The 23,797-nt window shown below is 43.0% G+C and overlaps 1 protein-coding gene across 5 annotated transcripts in view; it reads left to right on the top strand.

The window, feature by feature from the left end:
* Positions 1 to 23,797, top strand: part of lrp8 (low density lipoprotein receptor-related protein 8, apolipoprotein e receptor) — a 164,200-nt gene that overhangs the window by 95,694 nt on the left and 44,709 nt on the right. For all 5 annotated transcript variants that reach the window (XR_011602096.1, XM_070960132.1, XM_070960130.1 and 2 more), the window contains exons 4-5: positions 3,239 to 3,367; positions 20,533 to 20,907. Coding sequence is in view for 4 of the 5 variants with exons in the window: in XM_070960132.1 (XP_070816233.1) it covers positions 3,239 to 3,367; positions 20,533 to 20,907 (504 nt within the window). In the remaining variant the exon portion in view is untranslated. The remainder of the gene's footprint in view (positions 1 to 3,238; positions 3,368 to 20,532; positions 20,908 to 23,797) is intronic.

Here is a 23,797-nt window from a genome sequence, read left to right as displayed (position 1 = left end):
GCATGACTAGCATCAGCTCCTCAGCTGTTATTCACTGTAGGCCTTGGCAGTAAGCAAGCTATCTGGCCGCTAACAGCCCAGTGTTCCTCGCTATGCCCAAGGAGTTTTATAGGCCATGAAATATTCATTCAATACAAAGTCTAAAGAATAGTGAATTCAGCTAAACGCCTATGACTGGCAGCTGAGCAGAGGATTTATAGCTGTAAGTAGTTCTGGTTGTGTGTGTGCTGTGTGCGTGTGTTACACAAGTGTAGGTGCTATGCATGTGGTGGTATGGTATGTGTGCATGTGCCTGCCTGCGTGAACACATGTATACATTTGTGTTTACAGTATACATCTGCAGTGTATGTATGTGTACAGAGTTGCACTGAGTATGTTGTTGTATCTATATATATTGTGAAGATGAAACCTTTCCATATTTTTCTGTGATGAGGGTTGCAGCCGATATTGTGCTTGGCCTGGAATATGATCGTAGTTGGCACTATCTCTGCAGGCACAGGCGTTTCCCCTGCTCACTGTCTGTAAGTCCATCAAGGCTCCACAGTGTCTGCTCGGACGCCAAATCAGCATTTGGTGAGAGGGAAACAGAGAGAGGGCAAATCTTAGCACTGACTTACCCGGGAAAGGTACCTTGACTACATCTTCGCTATCAACATCCTCACCATCTGGACTGACAAGGACAGCAGCAACCTTGATATAAAAGACTTGAGATGATTCTTTCTTTTCTGTGACTTTGATCACATTTGTATGACAGTGGTGTTTGAACATGCTTTAAAGTGATTTCTCAATGAGTTTGTGTGATCTAGTCGTGCATACATATTAGATTTCCTCTGTTTAGTTTTTCTTTGTCTGTGCAGGCTTGGTGGCTTGTTGTTTATCAAGCTAATTACCTTCATGTACCACTTCTGTTTATTCCATATTAACTGCTCTTGCTGCTGCACATGCCAATTTTCTCTGTGAATGGTCTGCAACACTCTGGCTGACTGAGGGAGTAAATAGAAAAACCTTTTATAGACTACATATATACAAATGAGCAGACCTGCTGCTGTGTTATACCAAAGGGTAATGGAGAGCAGCTGAACAGCATTTTCACAATCACAAATTATTACTTAACCATTTCATAATAGGAAATTGGAAAAGTCCTTTTCATGTAGTGAACATTATTAACCATGGGATGAAAATCATCCAAATGATTTTGTCATCATGAATGTCAATGGCGTTCTCTGTGGTTCTGTATTCAGTCATTTGATTGGCAGCTGATCCATGGCTCCGCCCTTTTCAACTCCCAGGGTCTGAAATGGTCTTTCAGACAAATTAGATCCTTTTAACCGAGCTGTCAATCAGCCTCTTAGTGGACTGAAGCCCTGTGGGACGGTGTTTCTGTGTTTGGGTTCATATGAGAGTGAGGACGTCTCTGACAGGAGCCTTCGGACCCTGCTGTCCCGCACAAACACACACAGTACATACACACTTTAAATTGGTAAATAAAATATGAGACCCGTGTTGTCAACTGTATATTGTACAATATCCCCAAGACACCAACACACATTTCCACTGATTCAGCATTAAGCCAGATGTTAGACATTTAACTGACCTCCTTCCTCACATTAAAAAACCAACAGACTCCTTCCATCGAAATTCATATTCACATTATTTGTCATCCAAAGAAACCCCAGCAACAGACAGGAGGAGAGAGGAATACAAAGCCCCAACTGCACAGTTGGTGAAGATCCTGGCAGTCACTACCAGCAAGGCTCTGTGTGTCCCTCCAGCATCATAATGGCAGCAGTTTATTCAGCAATGATAAAAAATAAAAATGAGAAGAAAAAAAACAAGGTGAATAAAATAGAGAATGAGATTGAAATGGGTGAATCCCATAGGTACTATTGATCTGTGGCTCGCAGACAAGCATACACACACACACACACACACACACACACACACACACACACACACACACACACACACTCAGGCTGGTTGCCAAGAAGCATTCTGGTGGTCAAATATGTATAATTGATAGAGTTGAGTTTGACACAGCGCTGTAATGTAATCTGGGACTAGACTCCCTATGGTGTTAGAGCGTGTGTGAGTGAGAGAGATTGAAGAGGGAGGCGGTGTGAGGCAGGGTGAGGGAGTGTAGTGGTTTGCAGGAAGAAGGGACAGGGATTTGCTGTGGGGACTCAAATTTGATGTATTGGCCGGCTGTATTTTTCCTCCCTGTACCAACCCCACGGGTTACACATGTAGGAACAATGGCCTTCTCTACTGTAATGGGCTTTTACCAAGAGGGACCACTTTCTCACTCACACACAGTGTGTGTAGGAGTGTGTGTTTGGCAAACTGCAGTGTGTGCTTTCTCACTTCATTCACTGATGTACGCTCAAAAAAATCTGTTTTTACTGAACACGGTTTCAAAGCAGTCTGTGTGTTTGGGTCTTACCTTTGTTGTGTTTGTGTGTGCCAAAGCGATTATTGAATAATTGGTTAGAATAATATTAATTGATAATAATTAATTAATTATGTCAGTCATTTATCAAGCCAAAGTGGCAAACACGCACTGTTTCCAGCTTTTCAGTTTTATGTGTACTCTGAAAGCCTTTGTCCTGGCGGTCAGAGGTCAATCAGCCTAATGGAGTAATTTGAAGACGTCCCTTTTTAAATCTTGAGAAGTGCACTTTTAACTGTTTTTTAACATTTTAATCAGCCTTTATGTTTTTCAGCAATCAATCATTGATTCAAAATAACAGTGAATAGGAGCAGCACATTACAAGCTAACACTGTGAAAACCAGTCTGTTTTCCTGTGGGTTTGGTTTGTGTGTGTGTGGGTGTGTGTGTGTGTGTGTGTGTGTGTGTGTGTGTGTGTGTGTGTGTGTGTGTGTGTGTGTGTGTGTGTGTGTGTGTGTGTGTGTTTTCCTGGCTTTGTGTCTGCCTGACAATGCTCCTGCTTCTTTGTTCCTTTGTCACTGTGTGTCTAGTTTAATTGCAGGCCTTTCAGGGGGAATCGATTTGAGCAACAAGATAACTAAGTTATCAAACTGCTTCATTGACTGGCTGTCCCTTCTCTCTCTATCTTTCGCCTCCTCCCTATTTCTTCCCTCATTTTACTGTCTTCGTCCTCCATCCCTGTCCTCTCTACCCCCAACTTTCTCATCTGCTGTCCACTTTCCTTTCCCTTCCCCGTCCCCCCGCTCTGTGCTCTCTCCCTCGCTGTTTCTCACCTCCAACCCTTCACAACAGGCCGTCAGACCTGTCCACCAGAGAAGTTTGATTGCGGAGGGGCTGCCAGCAAATGTGTATCGCTGTCGTGGCGATGCGACGGAGAGCGGGACTGCGAGAATGGAGCAGATGAGGAGCAGTGCGCTGCAGGTACATTTGTGGTGGCTGGTGGAAATGTGGGATGGGGGGGGGGGCAGGATGAAAGGATGGAGCAGTATCTGCCGGCCAAAAGTCAAAAGTCTGACGAACCTTGAAGTAAATGGTCTGTATTCGCTGCACAGTGCAGCTTTGCAGGGTTAGCGGATGCTTACAAAAGAACATAACTGCCTTTCTTTCATCTGACAGATTTAATTACCCAGAATTCATCTGACATGAGTAAACTGCTCTTTCCTGTCGTTCCTGGCTGTTTGCCAGCAGAGGTGGTGAAGAAAATTGTTTCGCAATAGGTTTAATGATCATTAGTGAGTCCACTGTTGTCAGCGCACAGTGCTCATTTGTTAATATTTGTCTGCTGCGTGTCTTCTCTTTGAGTTATACAGAATACAAACAGTATGATGTGCAGAACTTGTTGTATCTGCTCAACTGATGTTACAGCAGACAGGAACAGCAGAGAAGAGAGGAAAAATAGCTTGAGAAGCTTGAATTCCCATGTGATTATGTTTCTAGAACTGTAGCATTAAGACACCTCATGTTTCAATGATAACTGTGTTGCATGATGTGTTTTGACTAGTGCTGTCAATCGATTAAAATATTTAATTGCGATAAATTACATTAATGTCATAGTTAACTCACGATTAATCGCAAATTAATCGCACATTTTTATCTATTCTAAATGTCCCATTAATTATCATTTCAATACTCTTATCAACATGGAAAAGTTGGTTGGCTTGCTTTGTGCAAATGTTTTTTATTGAAAACAACTTGTAGTGTCATATTTCACATATTTCTCACTTTGAGCAGTCATTCACATTTGAATGAATCAAATCTTACACAATTTAACACTGTCAATAATCAGATGACAAAAAAATAAATACTTGGTTACAAAAAAGCCCCTTCAACAACCCTTTCTATCAATACAGGGTGATACAAGATAAAGTTACAAAGTGCACATCATTGTAAACAAGTGGTATTTCAGACTGGATGTGCTGCGGTGATAATTCGGTTCGCACCAACAATACACACAGATAACTTTGGTCTTGTCAGTCGACCCATCTGGCAACTTTTTGAAACTAAACTTTCCATTCAGAATCATGTTCGTACTCATTTCGGCGTTTTGCGCTTGACATCCATCCAAACCGCTAGCCTACTCTTTTACAAGCAGGCAAGACCAAACACGTGCGTGGGGCGTGCCTATTGTTTTGTTTCCGGGTTAACAATCGGATCCTGTAGTTTTTCTTACGGTACTAGCAGTGCCCACAGCTTATAAAAAACTACAAGTTCACTAGGTCACAAAGAGCGTTAATCTTGCAATAAAAAAAAAAATGACGCCATTAAAATTGATTTGCGTTAACGCGTTAATAACGCAATATTTTTGAAAGCACTAGTTTTGACTGAAGCTCTCTTTTAGACCCCGGGGTGATGATCGATCCTTAATTCAGATCTAAGAGAATACGTTAAAAAACAGGGATATGTAGCTTCTACCCAACATGATGTCCAAAGCAGACGCAGGTGTTTTCTGTGCACCTGGGTCGTCACATGTTTTAAGATTCAGTTTAAATCTGGTCCAAAGTGCAGCCAGGAGTAGCTTTAACTCATTGTCATAGCAGCCAAAAAAGTCTACATCTCATTTCATCTCTTCATTTATTTATGTGTATTTTCTGTGTTGTGTGTCTGGGGATGTCAAACATGATCTGTTTGTCTTCCCTGCAATCTTGTCCTTGTTCTTGGCTGTTGCTCGATGAGCTGGAAGTGGGCGGAAAAGCAGGTCACACTGCAGGCTGCGAGGTTGGGCCAGCGGTTAATGTAAGGGGAAACCAGTTATGTATCTTTAAAAGCGTGTCCGACAGTGTACACCGGTGTGTCCTGTGTTTACGTAGGTGGTCTAACATTCAGAAACAAGGCAAACACAGTCTTGCACATACAGAAGGCTTTGTTTTTCTAAGTAAAGTTACACACTATGATGCTCAGGGCATCATGCACAGTGTGTGGTGGACATGGTGGAACACTGTAGCGGCGACACCTGGTGTGAGCGCTGTGTACAAACGGGTCACGTTTAGGAAATACTTAAATAAATCATGTGTGGGTGTGTGAGGGGTTGGTTAAGGCCTGGTGAATCCAGTCCTGCCATCGCCTTTAAAAACCAATGCTATCCCTATCATGACAATAGACCCCACAGTCTCATTTTTAAACACAACTTCTCACACATATTTATTCTGTCGTCATTGAGTAGTTTGTTTTCCTCTCACAGTAAGAAATGACTGAAGAAAAAACAATAAATGCAGTTTGACTTTTAAAGATAATCGATAAACTTTGGCCAAAGTGTTACAAGTATCACAACATCCTTCTGTCTTGGTTACAATCATTCTGCAGGATTGGATGTCTCGAATGTTCACGCACAAGGCTTAGCTTGCTTCATAGGAAACCTATAGAACAGACACACACACACACACAAACACAAACACGCACTCGCATTGCTTTATTTCCAACACGCTCTATGATCGTACTCTTCTGTATACATTTACTCTATAGACTTACAGCGCCTTATCTCGCCTACATCTTCACAGCTGGCATCAAAGCTGTAAATAGTGCATTGATTGTCATCAGCATAAACATCTGGCCTACAGCGTTATTGATTTCAACATGCGACACAAACACGTGCATGCACACACAGCGTTTTTTTGAAGAATATAGATTGCGTGTGATGTTTTCCTCTTACTCAACCTGTGCTCTGTTAGATAGAAAAAAACCCAATTTATATGTACGGGAATGTGTAATATATAAACAGCTGCATGTGGATGTCTTTATGAGAACTATGGCTCTCAGACCTTCACAGTAATTACATTTTTGTGAAGAGTGAAGGTCAAGTCATTCGGGCCCTTTGTTGTCACTATTGTAATGTAAAGCAGAGAGTGAATGTAGCAGAGGAGAGTTGTTGTAAGAATACATCTACGAGGTTGTGCGTGCGTGCGTGCGTGCGTGCGTGCGTGCGTGCGTGCGTGCGTGCGTGCGTGCGTGCGTGCGTGCGTGCGTGCGTGCGTGCGTGCGTGCGTGCTTCTGGATCAGCTCACAGTCTGTACCTTACTGTATGGCCACAACCAAAGATGGGTGAAGAGTAAGTGAAGCTACTGTTTTTAATGAACTTTACTGATTCCAGAGGCAATTGAGATAAAATTAGATCAAATTTTTAATTAATTTTAATTTCAAGTTGTGCAATCTCATCACTTTTAATACCCTGAAGGTGTCACAGTAATCCAACAGCAAATATGTACAAAAAGAAAAACCCCTCCACCCACATGTCTTTTAAATACTGTTACTAAGCTGTTTACCGTAACATGTATTTAAACCATGAATGTGAGAGGGAACCGTCAGGAGCTCACGCAGCTCTCCTCTCAGAGGTGCACTGTAAGCACGCTGCATGGCCACTCTGCGCTGCAAAAGGTCAGTTTTCACTTCACTTTCACTTATCCTTTATTCCCATTAAGCCTTCCTGTGTTCTTTTTCACCATTTCTTCTCTCCCGTCAAATCATTTCTCACTCTTTCACCACATTTTTTTGTGGTCTCTGAGCAGTTATTTTTTGATTGATTTGATATAGTTTGATAAACGCATGAGGGGTACGATGAATTGACATTTACACGTCACAAACACTTGATAATTTGATTCAAGACAGACAGCAGTGGAAACCGAAATAAATAATGCAGGTTTAACTTGTCAAAAGCTGTGAAATCTTGGCATTGTATGTCCACAGTATGCCAGAAAGTCCCAAATATGATCAACTTTACAACTGCAGAACACCAACAGCCTGCCCAGTAAACAGCAGTCCTTGAAAGATTCCAGCTGCGCTAATATACAAATTAATAGTAAATGACATTCAGAAGCTTGTTTACAGCACCCAGCTGACGCAAACACATGAAATATAGAGTTTATCTCAATTTGGCCACATTTCAAAAGTTGTGTTTAAATTTTCCTGCCAGGTGGATAGAAACATGTTTTCACTTCGCCCTTATCTCTTCATATTCGCCATCCTTCCTCAGCTGCTGGTCCTCACTTCCTCTGGATATTTCTCTCCACGCGTTGGTTCATCTCCCTCCTGTGCCTCGTCAGAGTGCAGGCTGCTCGTGCACAGAGTCATCGCATTAGGGAGTTTGTGGCCATGACCTAATGAAAACAACAGCCGCTGTTGATGTAGCCACGTAACCTAAGCCGGCGTTGCATTGTTCACACGCCATCTCTGTCTGTTTGATGTGCATTATGAACGGTCTAAAAGCCAGAGCGCGTTCTCTCCTCTCTTCCTTGCCCATCACAGGTACCAGCTCTTTTCTTATTCTCTTTTAATTCCTGTGTGTTGACTCGGAGGGCATTCAGACACCATATGTGTTGCCTTTCATCTGTCTGACGTGTGTAAGCCTCAATCCCTTATTGCAGTGGAAAATAAAGTGGTTAATACAGCTGTGAAATATTTCATGGAGGTCTTGATAATAATTGATTTGGTGCCTGGAGTGTATATGTGTGCGTGTTATGGGAGGTGTGCTGTTAAAATAACCTGCAGAGATCAGCTTTTGATCTATCATTTAAGATGAAGGTGCTGGCGATAAATAATAATCTGAAATCATGGAAAAAGACACATGAAAGTCCACTTCAAAGGACACACAATTTGCTGTTTTTTTCTATTAAATTTACATGGCTTTTCAGTAAATTGTAAACATTTCAAAGACAGAATTATGTGTGCAAGAAAGACAAAATTAGATTCACATTACAGCAGAAAAACAAGGGTCTTGTTAACATGTCTCGTGTAGGTTGATGCAGTATTAACAGTCTGGAGGTGAGAGTAGAATACCTCTGCCAGACCGACATTCTTTCAACGTGTCAATGCCAACATTTGTCCGCACACACGGTCATCTCTAAAAGGCCTTTGGAAATACAAAAAGCAGCATCTGCAGGGGTTGCTGGGAGCTTGTGAATCTCATGCTGGATCATTTTCATGAGGCGTGCTGATGAATGTTTTCATAACTAATATTTATACCATCATGCTCACACTGCAGTGTAGAGTACATGCACCCCCCCACCCCCCCATACACACACACACACACACACACACACACACACACACACACACACACACACACACACACACACACACACTTTTTGAATCCATCCCTTCATCCTCCCCACCACCCTCTTCCTCCACCTCTGATCTCCTCTGCTCCATCCCTCCCCGCTGCGACAGCTACAGTTGGAGTACAGCTAACGTTAATTAGGGCTGCTAATTGAGCATATCCAAATGTTGAATAAAACATGGATCCAGGAAGAGAGGTCCTTTATTACGTTTAGGAGAGGCCTCTGAAGAAAGTTTATGAGCCTTTAATTTATGTTAATGTGAAATCGCGTTCGTTTAGGCACACGGCCGACGCTAGCTTTGTGTTTGCATGCTTCAGGCTGTGTGTGTGTGTGTGTGTGTGTGTGTGTGTGTGTGTGTGTGTGTTATAGATAAAACATCATTTGTTATGTTTGAGTAAAGAGGACTTACATGATGGATGGCCTCCCTTTTGTTTGCTGAATACTAATTTAGAATTTTTTTTTTTTTCCAACCTTAATTTAAACAAATTGGGCTGTTTAGGTGCTGAGTCAGCAAGTGCAGGAATGATCCCACTTGCTTAAGGTTGATCACCAGAGAACTTCACATTTCCGGAAACCTAATACGATCACGCACACTTAAATGAGAACAGGCAGTCGTAGGATTAACAGATTTCCCTCGTACTTCTCAATGCATCACAAGTGCCTGTTAATAGAAACAAAAAGGTGTTCATCAGTGTTGGAATTAAGAGATTGAGTTAATTAAATTGTCCACAAGCACGGGAATGAATTCCCCTATTTATTGATTAAATGTGTCTTGTTTTAATTCGTTACAAACTGGACAAAAGGAAAGGAAGCGACAAAAGGAATGTTTTGTCGCTGAAACTCTTGTGTGTTTTTACCCTTTTATCCTTTTCTTCTGCCTATCACTGCATCCTCTCTGTTTCATCTAATGCTTTCATCTGTGTGTGGTTACCCAGCATGAGCAACAGCTTAACTATAACACAGTCAGGTTGCCTATTTCTGATCCTTAGAGAGCGATGAAAATGCTGTAATAGTGTCAGTGTGGATAGCACGCTAATGTATATCAAGGAGTTTCCTTTATTAGATTGACTGGCACCTATGGTACATACTGTAACTCTCAACCCTCTGTCTTAGTGGGAAAGCATGATGAACATCAGCGTATAATCACCTGAAAATATGAAAAAATATTTTGCTTTCTTGGAATACGGTCTTTATACATGTGATGTACATTTGAAGAGAAATGAGCAAATGGTCATTTTAATGTAAAAGCCAGTAAAGCAGTGTGTCTCAGTTAGTTTGTGGGGACAAGCAAGCAGTGATTTAAAAGGCAAATCTCAAGAGTCATTACAGCCACAGCGTGTGAAACTGGATGGGCTGCAAGGACAAATGTGCTCGGATTAAGTAAATGCTCTTCTGGAGAGTTTGGATGTCCAATAAGTAGCGTTCACAAGACCACATTCTGACAGAGACGGTGGTATTGAGGGAAGTTCTGAGGTGAGTGAGCTAATAGCTAAAAAGCTGAAACCTCATTCAGAAGAGCTGCCCCAGACAAAGTGAAACTGTTCCGAAGTGTCAGTTTGTCTGGAATAATTCATAGAGATGAAGGGAAACCTGCCGTGGAAACTCAGTGATAGCAACTGTCTGTGTGATTTGGCCTTCATGGCGGACATGACCAAGAACCTCTCAGAGCTCAAGCTCAGGCTCCAGCCGGCCTCTCAGCTCTCTGCTTTCAAACGTGAAATCATTGGCAGTAAATTTAAAGCTGTGGCAAGTGCAGCTGGAAAGAGGAAACACTGCATTTTCCTGCAAGAAAAAGTCCACTGTAACATCTGAATACGCTGCTGAGTGTGAAAACTGCTTCAGGCGTTTGGTGAGAGGTTTCAGGACATGAAAAGGAACTGAACGCATCTGCTGCACCGTTTAATGTGGAACCAGCTGATGTGTCTGACAACCTACAACATGAAATCAATGAGCTGCACATTTGCAAAGATTCCGTTCTGCTCAATACTGACTGGCCCGTACCTGGAAAACCAGCTGTGAGTAGCATCATCGTCACCATCATCATCATCACCGCCATCTGACATCAGACGGCTCGCCAAAGAGAAGCAGAGAATACATAATGCACAGTGACTTAGCAGCACTGCCAACGAGGGGCCAGGGGGGCCAAGGCCACCCTGATGCAACTGCCGGACCTCCCAAGTAAACACCAGTTCTGTCTCCACAGACACTTTGAGCACTATATTGGCTCGTGTGGAAAGGGGCGAGACACAGCCACAGAGAGACAGGCCGTCAGAGAGAGACGGACGGAGAGCGAGACAGTAGTCAGAATGGCTCCGGCGGGCTCTGGGGACCTGTTGCTCTTTTCACATCAGCCTGTGCTGCTGCGTTACATTACAACAAGCTGCCGCTGGATCGATGCCCACTAGGGATACGTAAGTCAGTGTTTTATAGCAGGCGGAGAGGGGCGAAAGAGAGGGAGACATTGTGTGCCTGTGTTATTCTGGGAGGGTGTAAAAGGAGGGGAGTGAAGAAAGTGTCACTTCTTCAGTGTTTTGTTTGTCAGTGAGCTCAAGTGAAATACAGTGAGATGTAAACACACATGAACACGCATACATGTTAACATCTAAACCTGCACAGCTGCTCCTCCAGGCATCTACGCACATGCATTGTATCACTTCTTTTGTCCAGCTTGCTGTCGGCTACAATAAGTGCGACCTCTATTCTATTATTTGATAACAGTTCAAGGAGGATGAAGAAGAGTCCACCCACTTAAAAAAATACAACATGTGGTATGTGAGTACATGGTTTGGCCTCTTTTATCTTGCTTCACCCACATTTCCACGAGAAGAGGTGACTGCATAGACATAGAGCCTGTTGTCTCAGAGGTCCTTCCCATTACGTTCTGCTTCATTTCTAATCCTTCGACTGCTCTCACTGTGCGCGTAGGTGTTCTGTAATGGAGCGCACAAACAGGCCCACTGCGCACCCAGAGGCATTTACACCATTTTCTTCCAACGATGGCTTTAAGAACATTGCTCATTCCTCTTCCACCACCAATCCCGTCCTTTCCCCTGCACACACACACAGACACATACAGGCTATTTCACAATCACATGGAGTTGACAGGGAAGTCTGCTTGTCTAAAAATTGATCAAGTTGAAACCACAGCTAAACAGGATGCAACAGATGATGATTTTGTTGCTTCCCTGGCCAGAACCTAATAGCCGGTGGAAGATGCACCGCAGATTTGTCTCAAAGCCCTCTCCCGCATTGTTTTTCTACTCAGACTTTTTCATTTGCATCTTTGGAAAGATGAGAAACACTTACTGTCTTTGTTCCCATATTGTGACCCAAGTAGCTATTAGCTGCCGGTTACTGTACTAAAGCTAGCAGCTGGTAACTAGCGAGTAACAACTAACTGCTATCCACTAAAGCTTATGTACTAGCCAGTTTGCTGCACTTACCATTAAAGGTCCAGTCTGCAAGATTTAGGCAACTCCATTAGCAGAAGCGAAATATTACATTCATCAGTATGTTTTCATGAATGTATAATCACGTTTTCGCTCCCTCAGACTGAGCTCTTTACATCTACATCTGCTAATTGTGTTATTTGTCAGACAGCCCAGACTCTTTCCTCATCTCTGTGCTTGTCTTTGTACACAGATGTCCCATTCAGGCTGTAGTTTTTAAATCAATAACAAAGCAGTTCACGGTACTCTATGTCTGCAATGATCAGTTTCCCAAATTTTTTTGCCAAGAATGTTACACACCTCCCCAGTTTAGGAACCTCAGTGTGATTAGACATCATGTAAAATACGCTGAGGAGAAGAGCCTCGCCTGCAGGAGAGGAAAAACATGGTTTTTACTGTGGAGTGATCAACACCTCTATCACGATGAGGCCATCTAAAATGGTAATTATGCTATTATCATACAGAGGCATGATAAAATACAGGATTACGTGTTTATTGTGGGGATGTAATCATGACACTTAATCACAATGACCTGTTTTAATGTATTCATAGATTTACTACTTTGCAATTATTGGAGGGAATGCAATTATTCTCATGACGGGAATGCAGAGTGTGTATGTCCATTGTGTGTGTGTGTGTGTGTGTGTGTGTTGTGCGTGGGGGGGTTGGTGATGAGATTTAAAGCGGTGTGGAACCACAAGGTTGGAGTGACAGCCGTGCCATATTTTACACTCAGCGGCTGAGAGCTAATGAAATATGAAATGTTTTGACCAATGGCTCCAACAATGCACTTATGTCAACACACACGCCTACATGTGTATAGAGACACACAAGGACATTCATCACTCACCACCAGCACACACACACACACACACACACACAGACATTCAATCTACCGTGATTGCTGGTGAGGCAGTTAATATTCAAGTCTAAGCTGCTGGTAGATGGCACAGTGATTGAGCTATTGAAATATCCTGTTCTATTCAGTACACCAGTCCCTCTCAGGCTGTGTGGTGTGTGTGTTTGTGTGTTTGTGTGTTAGTGCGTGCGTGCGTGCAATCCCCATAGTCCCCACTCATCATGAAGGTGGTTAAGAGAAAGGTTGTCCCTGGTGTATACCAATCAGGGTCTTCCTGTCTGCAGTCTCCCAGTGAATTTTGTGCCATTTTCTCTTCATCTAAGCTGCCATTTGATTTGGATTCCCCAGGCTTTACTGCCTCACTGTGCTGAGGTCTTATTTTCAGCGGCGTCTCACACCCAGTTTGACATGTTTTTACTCAAAGACTATCGAACCAGTGTAGGTGAATAGGAAGCCTCTGGAATCCTGAATTTGAAATGCTTTGTCTGTATTCTGGTGTATTATTGAAGTTTATCAGCCTGTTTGATATGTTTCTATTATATTATATTAAGATTTTAATGTCATTTTTTAAAATATATTTGAAGCTTCTATTGAGATTTCGAATGAAGCTTCGAACGTCTCGTCATCCTCAATTTGAATGAAGTGATTCATCGGATTAAATGACTTAGTCTTTTCTTATTAAATCAACTTTATTTGATGAATGTGACTTGTCAGTTTCGTCAGTATGAATACATGTAGGCAGCAGGCTAATCCGATCAGGGTATAAAATAAAATGCTTCCAGACTAGGAGGCTATTTTTTGACATCTTTCAGCAGTTGTTGGTATGGAAGTGATGACATCTTAATGGAGCGCCATGCAGCGAGCGAGTGCAGATGCGTGATGTGATCTTAAGTCATTTACTGGAATAGTGTTAGAGCCACAATAGATTTTTGTGTTTTGTGGTTATATAAATGTAATTTATGTGTGCCTCAAGCGGGATTCCAGACAGCGTTTTGACCACAGCGAAAATGCGTTTTCTGAAAGGCTAAATGCCAACAGGATTGGAGCAGAACATTTTGTGAGATTAAAACATGTGAAAAACATGAATTTTGAAATGATAGCATTTATCTTTTTTCAATAAATTTGGTCTTTTTGGCTTTACAGTGCTCTGGAGTTACTGGAAATTGGATCACATGAATTGTGCGTCTACAAACAGTATAATACTAATAGTATGAGCGCGGCCTAATCTTTATCTGCAACTGTGCACAAATACCTGGTTTAAACACAGTGAATAGACATGAGGGGAGAAAAAAAAGCCTAAGGTTGATGTTGACTTGGAATTTGAATGTCAGTGTTATGAATGAAGCTTGGAGCTATTTGGTACAGGCCTAAATTTTGATATATATACAATTTCACGTCCAAAATAACAGTAAGCCTAATTCAGCTAAATCGCAGTTCGCTGGTAAACCCAGAACCCAGAACATGAAACAGTGGGGTTTTAAGATGGATTTTAATTGAAATAATTTTGATATCATCAACAACCACATGGTGTCATCCCCTAATTATTGTTTTGATAAAGCTCATGTCAACAGTAGACCAGCATCTTTGATAAATTCAGGAATGTCAGCGTCAAAACATGATCAGTATCTTTGTCTACTACAGGAGACAGCTATATTCAGCAGAGACGTGTGCACGCACAAATATGATAGAGGCCTCGGGTTATTGCAGATCCAAAAACTGCATTATACTGTAGCTCACCTTTCACGTCTTTCACATGTATTTACTGCTGCACATCTCTCCGCATTGCCAGCTTGAGGGAAAGTTATCGAAAACCAGATTGAGTTCAAAGTAATCACGACATTTGAGTCATTAGTTAGAAAGGCAGTTTGAAGAGCTAGGCTTTGTTCCATTAAGAGAAGTTAGCAGACATACATCCAGCATAATGTTATTAAAGCAGTATACAAGTGTTCTAGTATTACGCATTAGTGCTTCTAGTGAATGTACAGTGGGTAATAAAGTGCAAGCTACGAGCGCCGCGCGCTGTCGAGCATCTTGTATCAGGTTTCTTTATTTTTTCCAGCAGAAGAGATGACTGACATGTTAGATGCTGCTTTGCCACCAGTGCTCCAGACATGTATGCTGGCTCTGTGCCTGCTAAAGCCCATTTGGCCAAGCTGTTGGAAAGTGAATTTCCTCTGAAGCTGCCGTCTGTTTGTCAGTCAGTGATAAATCTATTCGGAATTTAATCTCTCCTCTCTGTCTCTGCGTCTATTCCATTAGGAAAAGAGGATCGCTTTTATGTTACAGCAAGTCGAAGATCTCAGTGCTTAGGGCCTGTCTGTCTGGTGGTCACCAGTGTGTGTGTGTGTGAGTGTGCGTGTGTGTGTGCGCGGGCTGCTATCCTCCCCTAATGTGGCCAAAGCACTACTAAACACTTTGTGAGGGTGCTGGAGAGGGACTGCATGTCAAGTTGTCTATGTCTCTCTTGACACACACACACACACACACACACACACACACACACACACACACACTCTAGCCCTCCTGCAGAATGTGCTGCATCAAAAGTATGATCTAAAGCTGCCTCTCCTCCCTCTTGTCCTCCTCCTCTATCTCCCACACAGCCTCTCAGTGTTCAGTCTCCAACCAAGTGGCAGTCTAACACTTCTGGACCTGTGCAGCACACAGCCATATTTTTACAGATGCGGGGATGCCAACGCCTCTGGCACTCCTCTTCTTCTGGCGGTTTGCTTTTTTAATGATGTCAAGGGTAATGGTGCCTGATACACAGTAAATGCTACATTAACTAACTGTCCTAAAAACACTAACTCAGTACATGAGGATGTGTCTGAGCTGTGGAGCTGTGGAGTGCATGAAAATGATGTGAAATTTGTGCATTCAGTATGTCTAGTCATTTCAGTGTTACTTTTAAGCAATTTAAAATTGGCACCCTGTAATTTTGTCCGTTGCTACCCTAAAAAGAGATGTTTTCATGTAATTGCACATTGATTTTACCTTAAAAGCTGTACTTCCTGTAGTGGTAGAGCTTGCTTTCTGTTTAGGAGACAATGTAAATAAATCCATCAATTGTCACTGCACAGGAAGAGGATTATATTCCAGTGACCAATCTGACAAAAAGTCATAGTCCTTTGCACAGATAGGGTTAATACATGGTGCATCGCTGTCACTCCTCTGCTGCAGTCCCTCTTGATAATTCACGAGCATTCTTCTTGAAAATGGCATTTGGTTTCTTCAGATGAAATAGGAGATTATAAATAGACTGTTTCTTGGCCTGACTACATTGACATTTCGCCTTTGTTTTGGTGAGGGGACTCCTGCTGTATGCAGTGAGGTTTTTACTGGAGAATGGAAGTGACAGGTCATGCAACAACACCAGTCTCACTACCCTCAAACCAGCAGAACTATTGGAAACTCTGCTCGATGTTTGACGCAGTCCTGTCTGGACTGATATTTTGATGAATAGTGAATAATCAAATGAAAAATTTCCATCCTCTTTTGGACTTCTATTTCATTTTTTTCTCCGATCAATCCTCATGAATATAGATGGTGATTTGTTTGCAGTTACCCCAGTGTATCTGACAGTACAGGGCACGCTTGACTCAACCCAGATTTGTTTTTTCACTGATGTTCTCGCGTGAAAGATAAGTCATACATATTGATATTTCATACAGTAGATGATCATGTTGCTTGTCTACTCTGCGGCCCATTAAGCCTGCTCTGGAGTAAAATGCCTTCAGGTGTTTGTGTCGTGTCTGTTTTCAGCTGATTGTACGGCGAGCGTGCCTCTGTCTCTCGTTAAATGCAGCGTTTTACACAGTGCTGTAGTAAATGTTTAATTTCAATTTCTGGTTGTTGGAGCTGATCTGTGATCTTTAGCTTGCATTTTGTGCTAGCACACCTGGCGAACCAAGGTTTGTGAAAAGCGTGCGTGTGTGGGCGAAAGTGTGTGTACGTGTAAATGCTCCCACCCCACGGCTCAGTGGCTGACATGTTAGGCCAGAGTCTGATTGGATTCCACGCTCCAGAAACATTAAACCCAGTGACTCAAAGAGAAAGGTTGGACTGAGGTGTGTGTGTGTGTGTGTGTGTGTGTGTGTGTGTGTGTGTGTGTGTGTGTGTGTGTGTGTGTGTGTGTGTGTGTGTGTGTGTGTGTGTGTGTGTGTGTGTGACTGTAGTATCTCTGTGTTACATGTGTTTGAATGAATATCCAAGCACAAATAGATCGTGTTTTAATGTCTGCCAGTGTGTATGTGTGTATGCCTCTGCTTAAATGTGTCGGGCAGAGATTACATATATTTTCCTCTGTGTGTGTGTGTGTGTGTGTGTGTGTGTGTGTGTGTGTGTGTGTGTGTGTGTGCGTGCGTGTGTGTGTGTGTGGGCGCATAGCTGCTTGCTGTAGACTAGTCCATGCTGGAAGAAAGTTCAATTGTCCTTCAGATCAAGGTCAATGAGCTGTGCCCTATCTCCCTGCTCCATCTATTAGCTGTCCAGCGGAGGGTCTGGGGATGGATGGATAGAAAGCTTCGACCCCGAGTTAAACACAATCGCCTGCAGGTGGGGAAGGTTACTGTCAAGATGTAATCAGTTACAGATTACTGATTCCCTATTTAAAATTGTACTTAGAATAATCCATTGGATGGATGTGTTTAATTAACGAGTGGGAGTCCAGCTCTGTAACACGGTCTGATTTCCCTCAGCTCTTATTTTTTAAAGCTTTCCAGAGATATCCGTTATAAGCAACATGAACAAGTGTTGCAGAATGTTTTATTTTGAATTCCATTGTACCATATGGATTACAGTGAAAGAGTATGTTGGCTGTAATCCCACCATATCTAATTTGTTGCCTGTCACATCTGACCATCTACCCTCTCTGCCTTTATCTGCTATTAAATCTGCCTGCCTGGCCGCCTGCTGCTCTGGGGCTGGGTCTCTTTTGGTGGGAAAGGACATTTCTTCTCTCAAATCTATCATTGGATCTACCTACCTCATGTGCTCCTCTGAGCACCTGTCTCCCCTCCAATCTCCCCCTTCTCTGTTTCTAAGGATTAGTTGTGGCCTGTGTTAACCAAGAGCCTGGCTTCACTGACAGATCTTCTTGCCGTGTGTCAGCTTTGACGTGGCCAGGTGATGGGATCAAGCGATTGAAGTAATACGCAGCTCAAATGGCCCAATGCTGTGTGTGGACTGAAGAAATTCACTCAGGAAAACAGCAAATACCAGAAGATGACACATTTGACACACAGCTTTAAAGCAAATTTCACCACTTTCACATCTTCTTCATATTGTTTTTGCACTGCAAGCTGTCTTATTTCAATGAAAATCCTCTGAATTGCCGAACAGGACAAAGGGAAATTCCTTTGCAGCAGCAAACAGAAAGATCACACTTTTCTTCGGAAGGCTTTCTTTCTTGTGACTTCTTGTCATGGCAGAGGATAGGAGAAGTGAAAGGCTTGTATGTTTATGTGGTTTAGAGAACCATCAGAAAAAAAGAACATGAAAAGAAAGCAGAATTGGTGAGTTGTGCAGGTGGCATCATCTTCTGTGAAACCGAAAGCTGCAGGGTTTATGGGAAATAGTCATCATATTAGGAGACACTTCAGCGAAAATGCCAGTGATCCGAGACACCGTAGACAGTAAGAAATGTATTTACAGTAATTTGCTGCGGGTGAGGTATTGGATTAAACTGTGCTTGACCCAAAGTCTGCTTTGGTTATATTAATGAATGATGCCAGGGATTGATCAGAAGCTCTCACATGCCAAAACATTAAAGTATTGTAATACAAAGTGTTCCACAGCTATGGTGGAAAAAGCAGTTTCTTACCCCAATGTGACTTTTGTTTCCCTGTGTACATACTGTATATTGCTGCTGTGTTTCCATATTAATCAGGCTCTGTGTTCTGTTATGTGTGACAGAAATAAAGGAAATACTGAAATGTGTGGGGATCCTGGGATTGGGGAAAAAACCTAAAGAATACGAATAGATGCCATCCAAACCTCGTGTAACTCTTGTAGTTGTAGGTGTTGTGGAGGACTGGGTTCAGCACAGTCTGTGTTCCTGTGAATTTCAAACTCAAGCTAAAGTTGTTTATATCCACGGGACATGAATTCGATGAACTGCAATCCACCTGTCTGTTCCTGCTGGAAATCTAACCTATTCAGAGCAAACTGTCCTTTTTTTTAGCTCGGTATTCCAATGGGCGCCATGCTAATAAGCTTCTTATCCCGACAGCCAGCACACCTGGCTGACCAGGCTTTCTGCTGTCATGAAAAACTCTTTAAAGCATGCAAAATAGCAGTGTTTAGTCTGACTAGCAACACATCATCACCCTCTGGGATGAAGCAAAATATATTCAAAAGCGAAAGGTCTCCTGCTGTTTGCACAGAAACTATGAAAATAATCACTTTATAACTTTGCCCAAGTATTTGTTTGCACAAACACCGTATGTGACCCCCAAACCACCTAAGCTTCTGCCGGGATGCTGCTGATGTTGTTTATGTGCTCATGTTAATTAAATTACTTAGACCTGAGTGGGGATGATTAGCATGCTAGCAGTAATAGCTAGCAGGGAATCCAATAGCCTATTATCATAATGAGTCCCTTTGGCGCACTGTGTGGGTAGCTGAGAGAGAGAGGGAGAGTGAGGCAGTTATGTCGGTCGCCCAGAGAGGAGAGTTACATCAAAGGACAAGTGTTTTTTTGTTTTTAGTACAATACATGATTCAAATTGATATGTCCATCCTAGCTGGATTTAGATGTCACTTCCCAAATCCCAGCAAACACCCACCCACACACACACACACACACACACACACATATTATTCATGATAGTTTTTGTGATCATTTCCCAGCTGACACAAGTTTGGAGATACTCTAGGTTTAGAAATAAACAAAGGTGTTCATCATCATCACAATCGCAGAGTCTCCGCAGGTATTTCTGTGCACACACATACTGTAAACACACACCAGCAACCATGGTGGTGGTGGTGGGGGGGGGGTTCTGCACTGCAGCAGACACCTGCAGCTGTGCCTCCGCTCTGCTCGTCATACACCTGTTTCCACATCCTGGACTGGTGCTCCACATATGCTCTCGACCTTGTGCTTATTATGGCACCATGTGATGTTTATCCAGTGTGTTTCGGTGCGATAATGGTTGCATTCATTGATTCAAGGGTTGAGATTTTGTGGTTGCGGTCGAGACCGTGTTTATTTTTATTGAATAATGCATAATATTTGCTTTTCCCATGAGGCGCATTTATCTGCTTTTCCTGCGGGCTCTTTATCCCTTTTCACTTAAACACTTACTGCTCCTCAGCAGCGTGCACAGTCATAAGTTTGACTTCAGATCAAACTCTTTCATTTTCACCAGACGCCTAAAGCCCAAGAGCAAAAGAGGAAGATTTGGAATAGCCCTTTGCTCATTAACTCTAAGTTTTGACACCAATACTGTCTTTCGTTCCATCTCCAGAGAAGGAGAGAAATGAATATGGCTGCATATATTTCTACTTCCTCGAGCATTTTAATGTGTGCAGTGATAAGTTAACTATATCCAACCTCAAACTTAGATTTTCTCTCATCTGCTCCTGCGTGCGGTAATTTATTTGACGGCTGGCCTTTGCTTCTTCAATTTACTCGATTCATGAAAGAGCAGATGTATATGATGAATAATGATGATGAATAAAAAGAAAGGAACATCGTCTGTTTCTTCACCCACCTGTCCTGTTGACTTGCAGACGCCAAGGCCTGCCCCTCCAAAGACTTCCAGTGCCGTAACGGGAAGTGTGTGGCGCCCATCTTTGTGTGCGATGGCGACGACGACTGTGGGGACGCCAGCGACGAGGAGAAGTGCTCGGCTCCCACCTGCGGCCAGCACGAGTTCCGCTGCAATGACTCCGAGTGCATCCCCGCTTTGTGGAGCTGCGACGGCGACCCGGACTGCAAGGACAAGTCCGACGAGTCCATGGAGCGCTGCAGCCGCAGGACGGAGCCGCAGAAGCCTCGCTGCCCCGTGGGCGAGTTCCAGTGCGGGAGCGGGGAGTGTGTCCACATGAACTGGAAGTGCGACGGAGACGCAGACTGCAAGGACAAGTCGGATGAAGCAAACTGCCGTAAGTCGTCTGTGCATGTGTTGTGTTTGTGTCGATGGATAGATAAGTGTGTAAATGAGTGTGTATCATAACAAAGAAACACAGAACAGACTAAATGTGTCCGACCAACAAGAATTGTCTGTGTAGCCACGGCTTGATACAGCATTTTCCCAGTGCCATAGAACTCCAGTGTTGTTTTCGTCCAATGATTACTCAAAAAACCCATAAAGGAGTCGTACCATTGACATATTACTCAATTAAAACAAACTTAGCCAGTGTAGTTCATTCTGAAACACCTCCATGACTTTCAGTCTCTGGAGGATTGGCCTGACGTCACCGCGCACGCTGAGGGACGCGGCTTTGCTCAGTGTCCATTGTAATGAAGGAATATGTCATCCAGTGGCAATGTTATGCCTCTTTTATGTCATTTATGTGTTGCATGGCACAAAGGCTGCACGCGGCACTTGTTAGGAGGGTAGATTCATTGATGGCTCGTTTTTTTTTTCTCAATTTCATGCTAATTATAAAAAGTCGTAGCCAGCCGTAGCTTCTAACGAAGGCGATCAATGGATACCAACAATAATGTGTAGTGTGTTGCGGAACAGTGTGTGTGTGGCCCACGACCGACGGCATATTCTTCAAAGGCTGACATGCGTGTATTGCGAACAAAGACGACATGACAAATCTTGTGGTGCCGCCAGAAATGATTGAAGGAAGATCAATGCTAACTTTATCATGATGATCCATGAGTGGGTTGCCATGCAACCATTTGATCTGCAGAAGCAGACGGAGCACCTCTGAATTCGTTTGAACGAATGTGTGTGTGTACGTGTGTGCGTGCATGTGTAGGAGGTGAAGGTCCTTCATGAAGCGAGACCCCCATCTGGTCTCCTCTTCACACACCCACGCACCACTCCGCGAGATGACAGAAGCCTCACGCGTCCGACATGATAAACACGCATTGCGCTGCCACACAAGCACACATGCACACACACGCGTACATGTTTCTACATGTACGCGTGTACATACCCGTGCTTCCACACACACTTAACAATTTTCATGCACATACATGTGTCAGAGCCGGAATAATCATCCAATTATAGAGGGTAGGTGCAGTACGTAAAAGCCATTACAGTTGGACTTAATCACTCTTAAAGTAAATAACCATACATAAAACATTGCAACATCAGACCGTTGCACAGACTGTATGATTATACCCCTCACAACCTTCCTGTCTCTCAAGGCAGAATTTCACAAGGCCAACAGGTCATTACAATTTATTGCCTGTATGCACTGCATGATGGGATGGATTTTGATGTGAATATCACATGACAACAAGAATGAAAACAAAATACAAATGAGCATCACAGCCACAGCGTTTAGGCAAGAAGCTTACACTCAAACCTTTCCTCTCATTAAATCTTTTTCCTCCTGCTGCTTCAGCTCTCCTGGAAGGATAAAATGCAAATATTCTCCAGAACTACTGTATGTTACAAATCATGGTCTTCCAGATTTGTAGTATTACATGAAATTATCTCAGACATGCCAGCAGCTAATTTTAAATACTAGTAGTAGCCTTGCTCATCAAGTAGCCTTGCTTGTCAGCTTGCTGAATTAAAGCATAATTGAAGTTTCCAGGTCAGTTTCCAGGTCTATGGTTAAGGGTTCTATCTGGGAACAATGACATGAATAGAATATACACAGTAGGTCTAACAAAAGCAAACCAAGTAGCATAATTGAATAGCGATGGTGACAGCGAGTGAAGCACTTGCGTGGTCTACATGTGCCAGTGGAATCACCTGTCTCAGTAACCATGTTTACCATTTCAGATATGATGAGACGGGAGCTGTGTTGACTATACGGTCTGCGTGCATGCTCATCACATTGTGAATAAAAGTGGGCGGTTGGAGATTTGTGTCAAACAAGATGTAATAGTTTGCGATGTCTGTGTGATGTAAATGAGCATGCAGAGCTCAGCTCAGGGAGGTGCAGTGTTTCAATGTAAATTAGAAATGTGGGAATCATTGCATATCTCCAGTTTGTGCTCTCCTCCCCGTCCTTTTCCGTCAAGCTTTGCTTCTTCCCACAGACCCGTCCCCTGCTTATTATCTCCCATCCTATTTGAAACATCTGTCTCAATAATCGTGGGATAATTCAGAGACATGCTGAGACAAGCGGCTGTGAGCAGGGTGACAGGAGGTTAATGTAAATGAGAAATGGTCAGATTGAATCTGCAGTTGCTTCTCTCCTTTCCCACCTGCCAACTTTTCTGCAGATGGCAATCCGTTATTATTGCCATTCATCCTGGGGATTTATCATAATTAGCTGAGCTCAGATCCCAATCATTTGGCCTAAAGAATCAGCACATTTTGTGATGGCACGGGATTAGGTCTTCCACGCTTAGCTGATTTTAGCATTAATATGTGTTTGTATTAAGTTTGAGCCTTGAAAGTCTGAGTCAGCTATCCTGTGTGGTCTTGTGAACGTGCGCACATCTTGCTGCGTGCATGCGTTTAATGTTTCTGTACTGCATGTATCTCACCTGCAGGACGTTTGTGGATGTGTGCTCGCCTGTTGTGAAACGGTGTGAGTGGCTATGTTTTTTTTCCCATATTTTCCGATACACTGATTGTGTGCCACGCATTTTTGTGGCCTCCGCAGCCATTGATCACATCTGCCTTCGCTCCCTTGGCAGAGCCAGTCCAAAACACAACACATGAATAATTAAACAGCCAGTTAAAAAGACGAATGAGTTAAATAAACCTGGTGCTAGAGCGAGCGCAAACAAATACACATACACACTTGCACAGACGCACGCACACACATATTCAATAGGTCACTGGATGTGGGATTTCCTCAGACAGTGAATGAATACCTGCCTGTTTTTCATTTCCACTGGGGCTTTTTCTGT

This window comes from Chaetodon trifascialis, chromosome 4 (genome assembly GCF_039877785.1).
Source record: "Chaetodon trifascialis isolate fChaTrf1 chromosome 4, fChaTrf1.hap1, whole genome shotgun sequence".
Classification (NCBI taxonomy): Eukaryota; Metazoa; Chordata; class Actinopteri; order Chaetodontiformes; family Chaetodontidae; genus Chaetodon; species Chaetodon trifascialis.
Note: the sequence above shows the minus strand (reverse complement) of the source record. Positions and strands in the feature narration are given on the sequence as shown.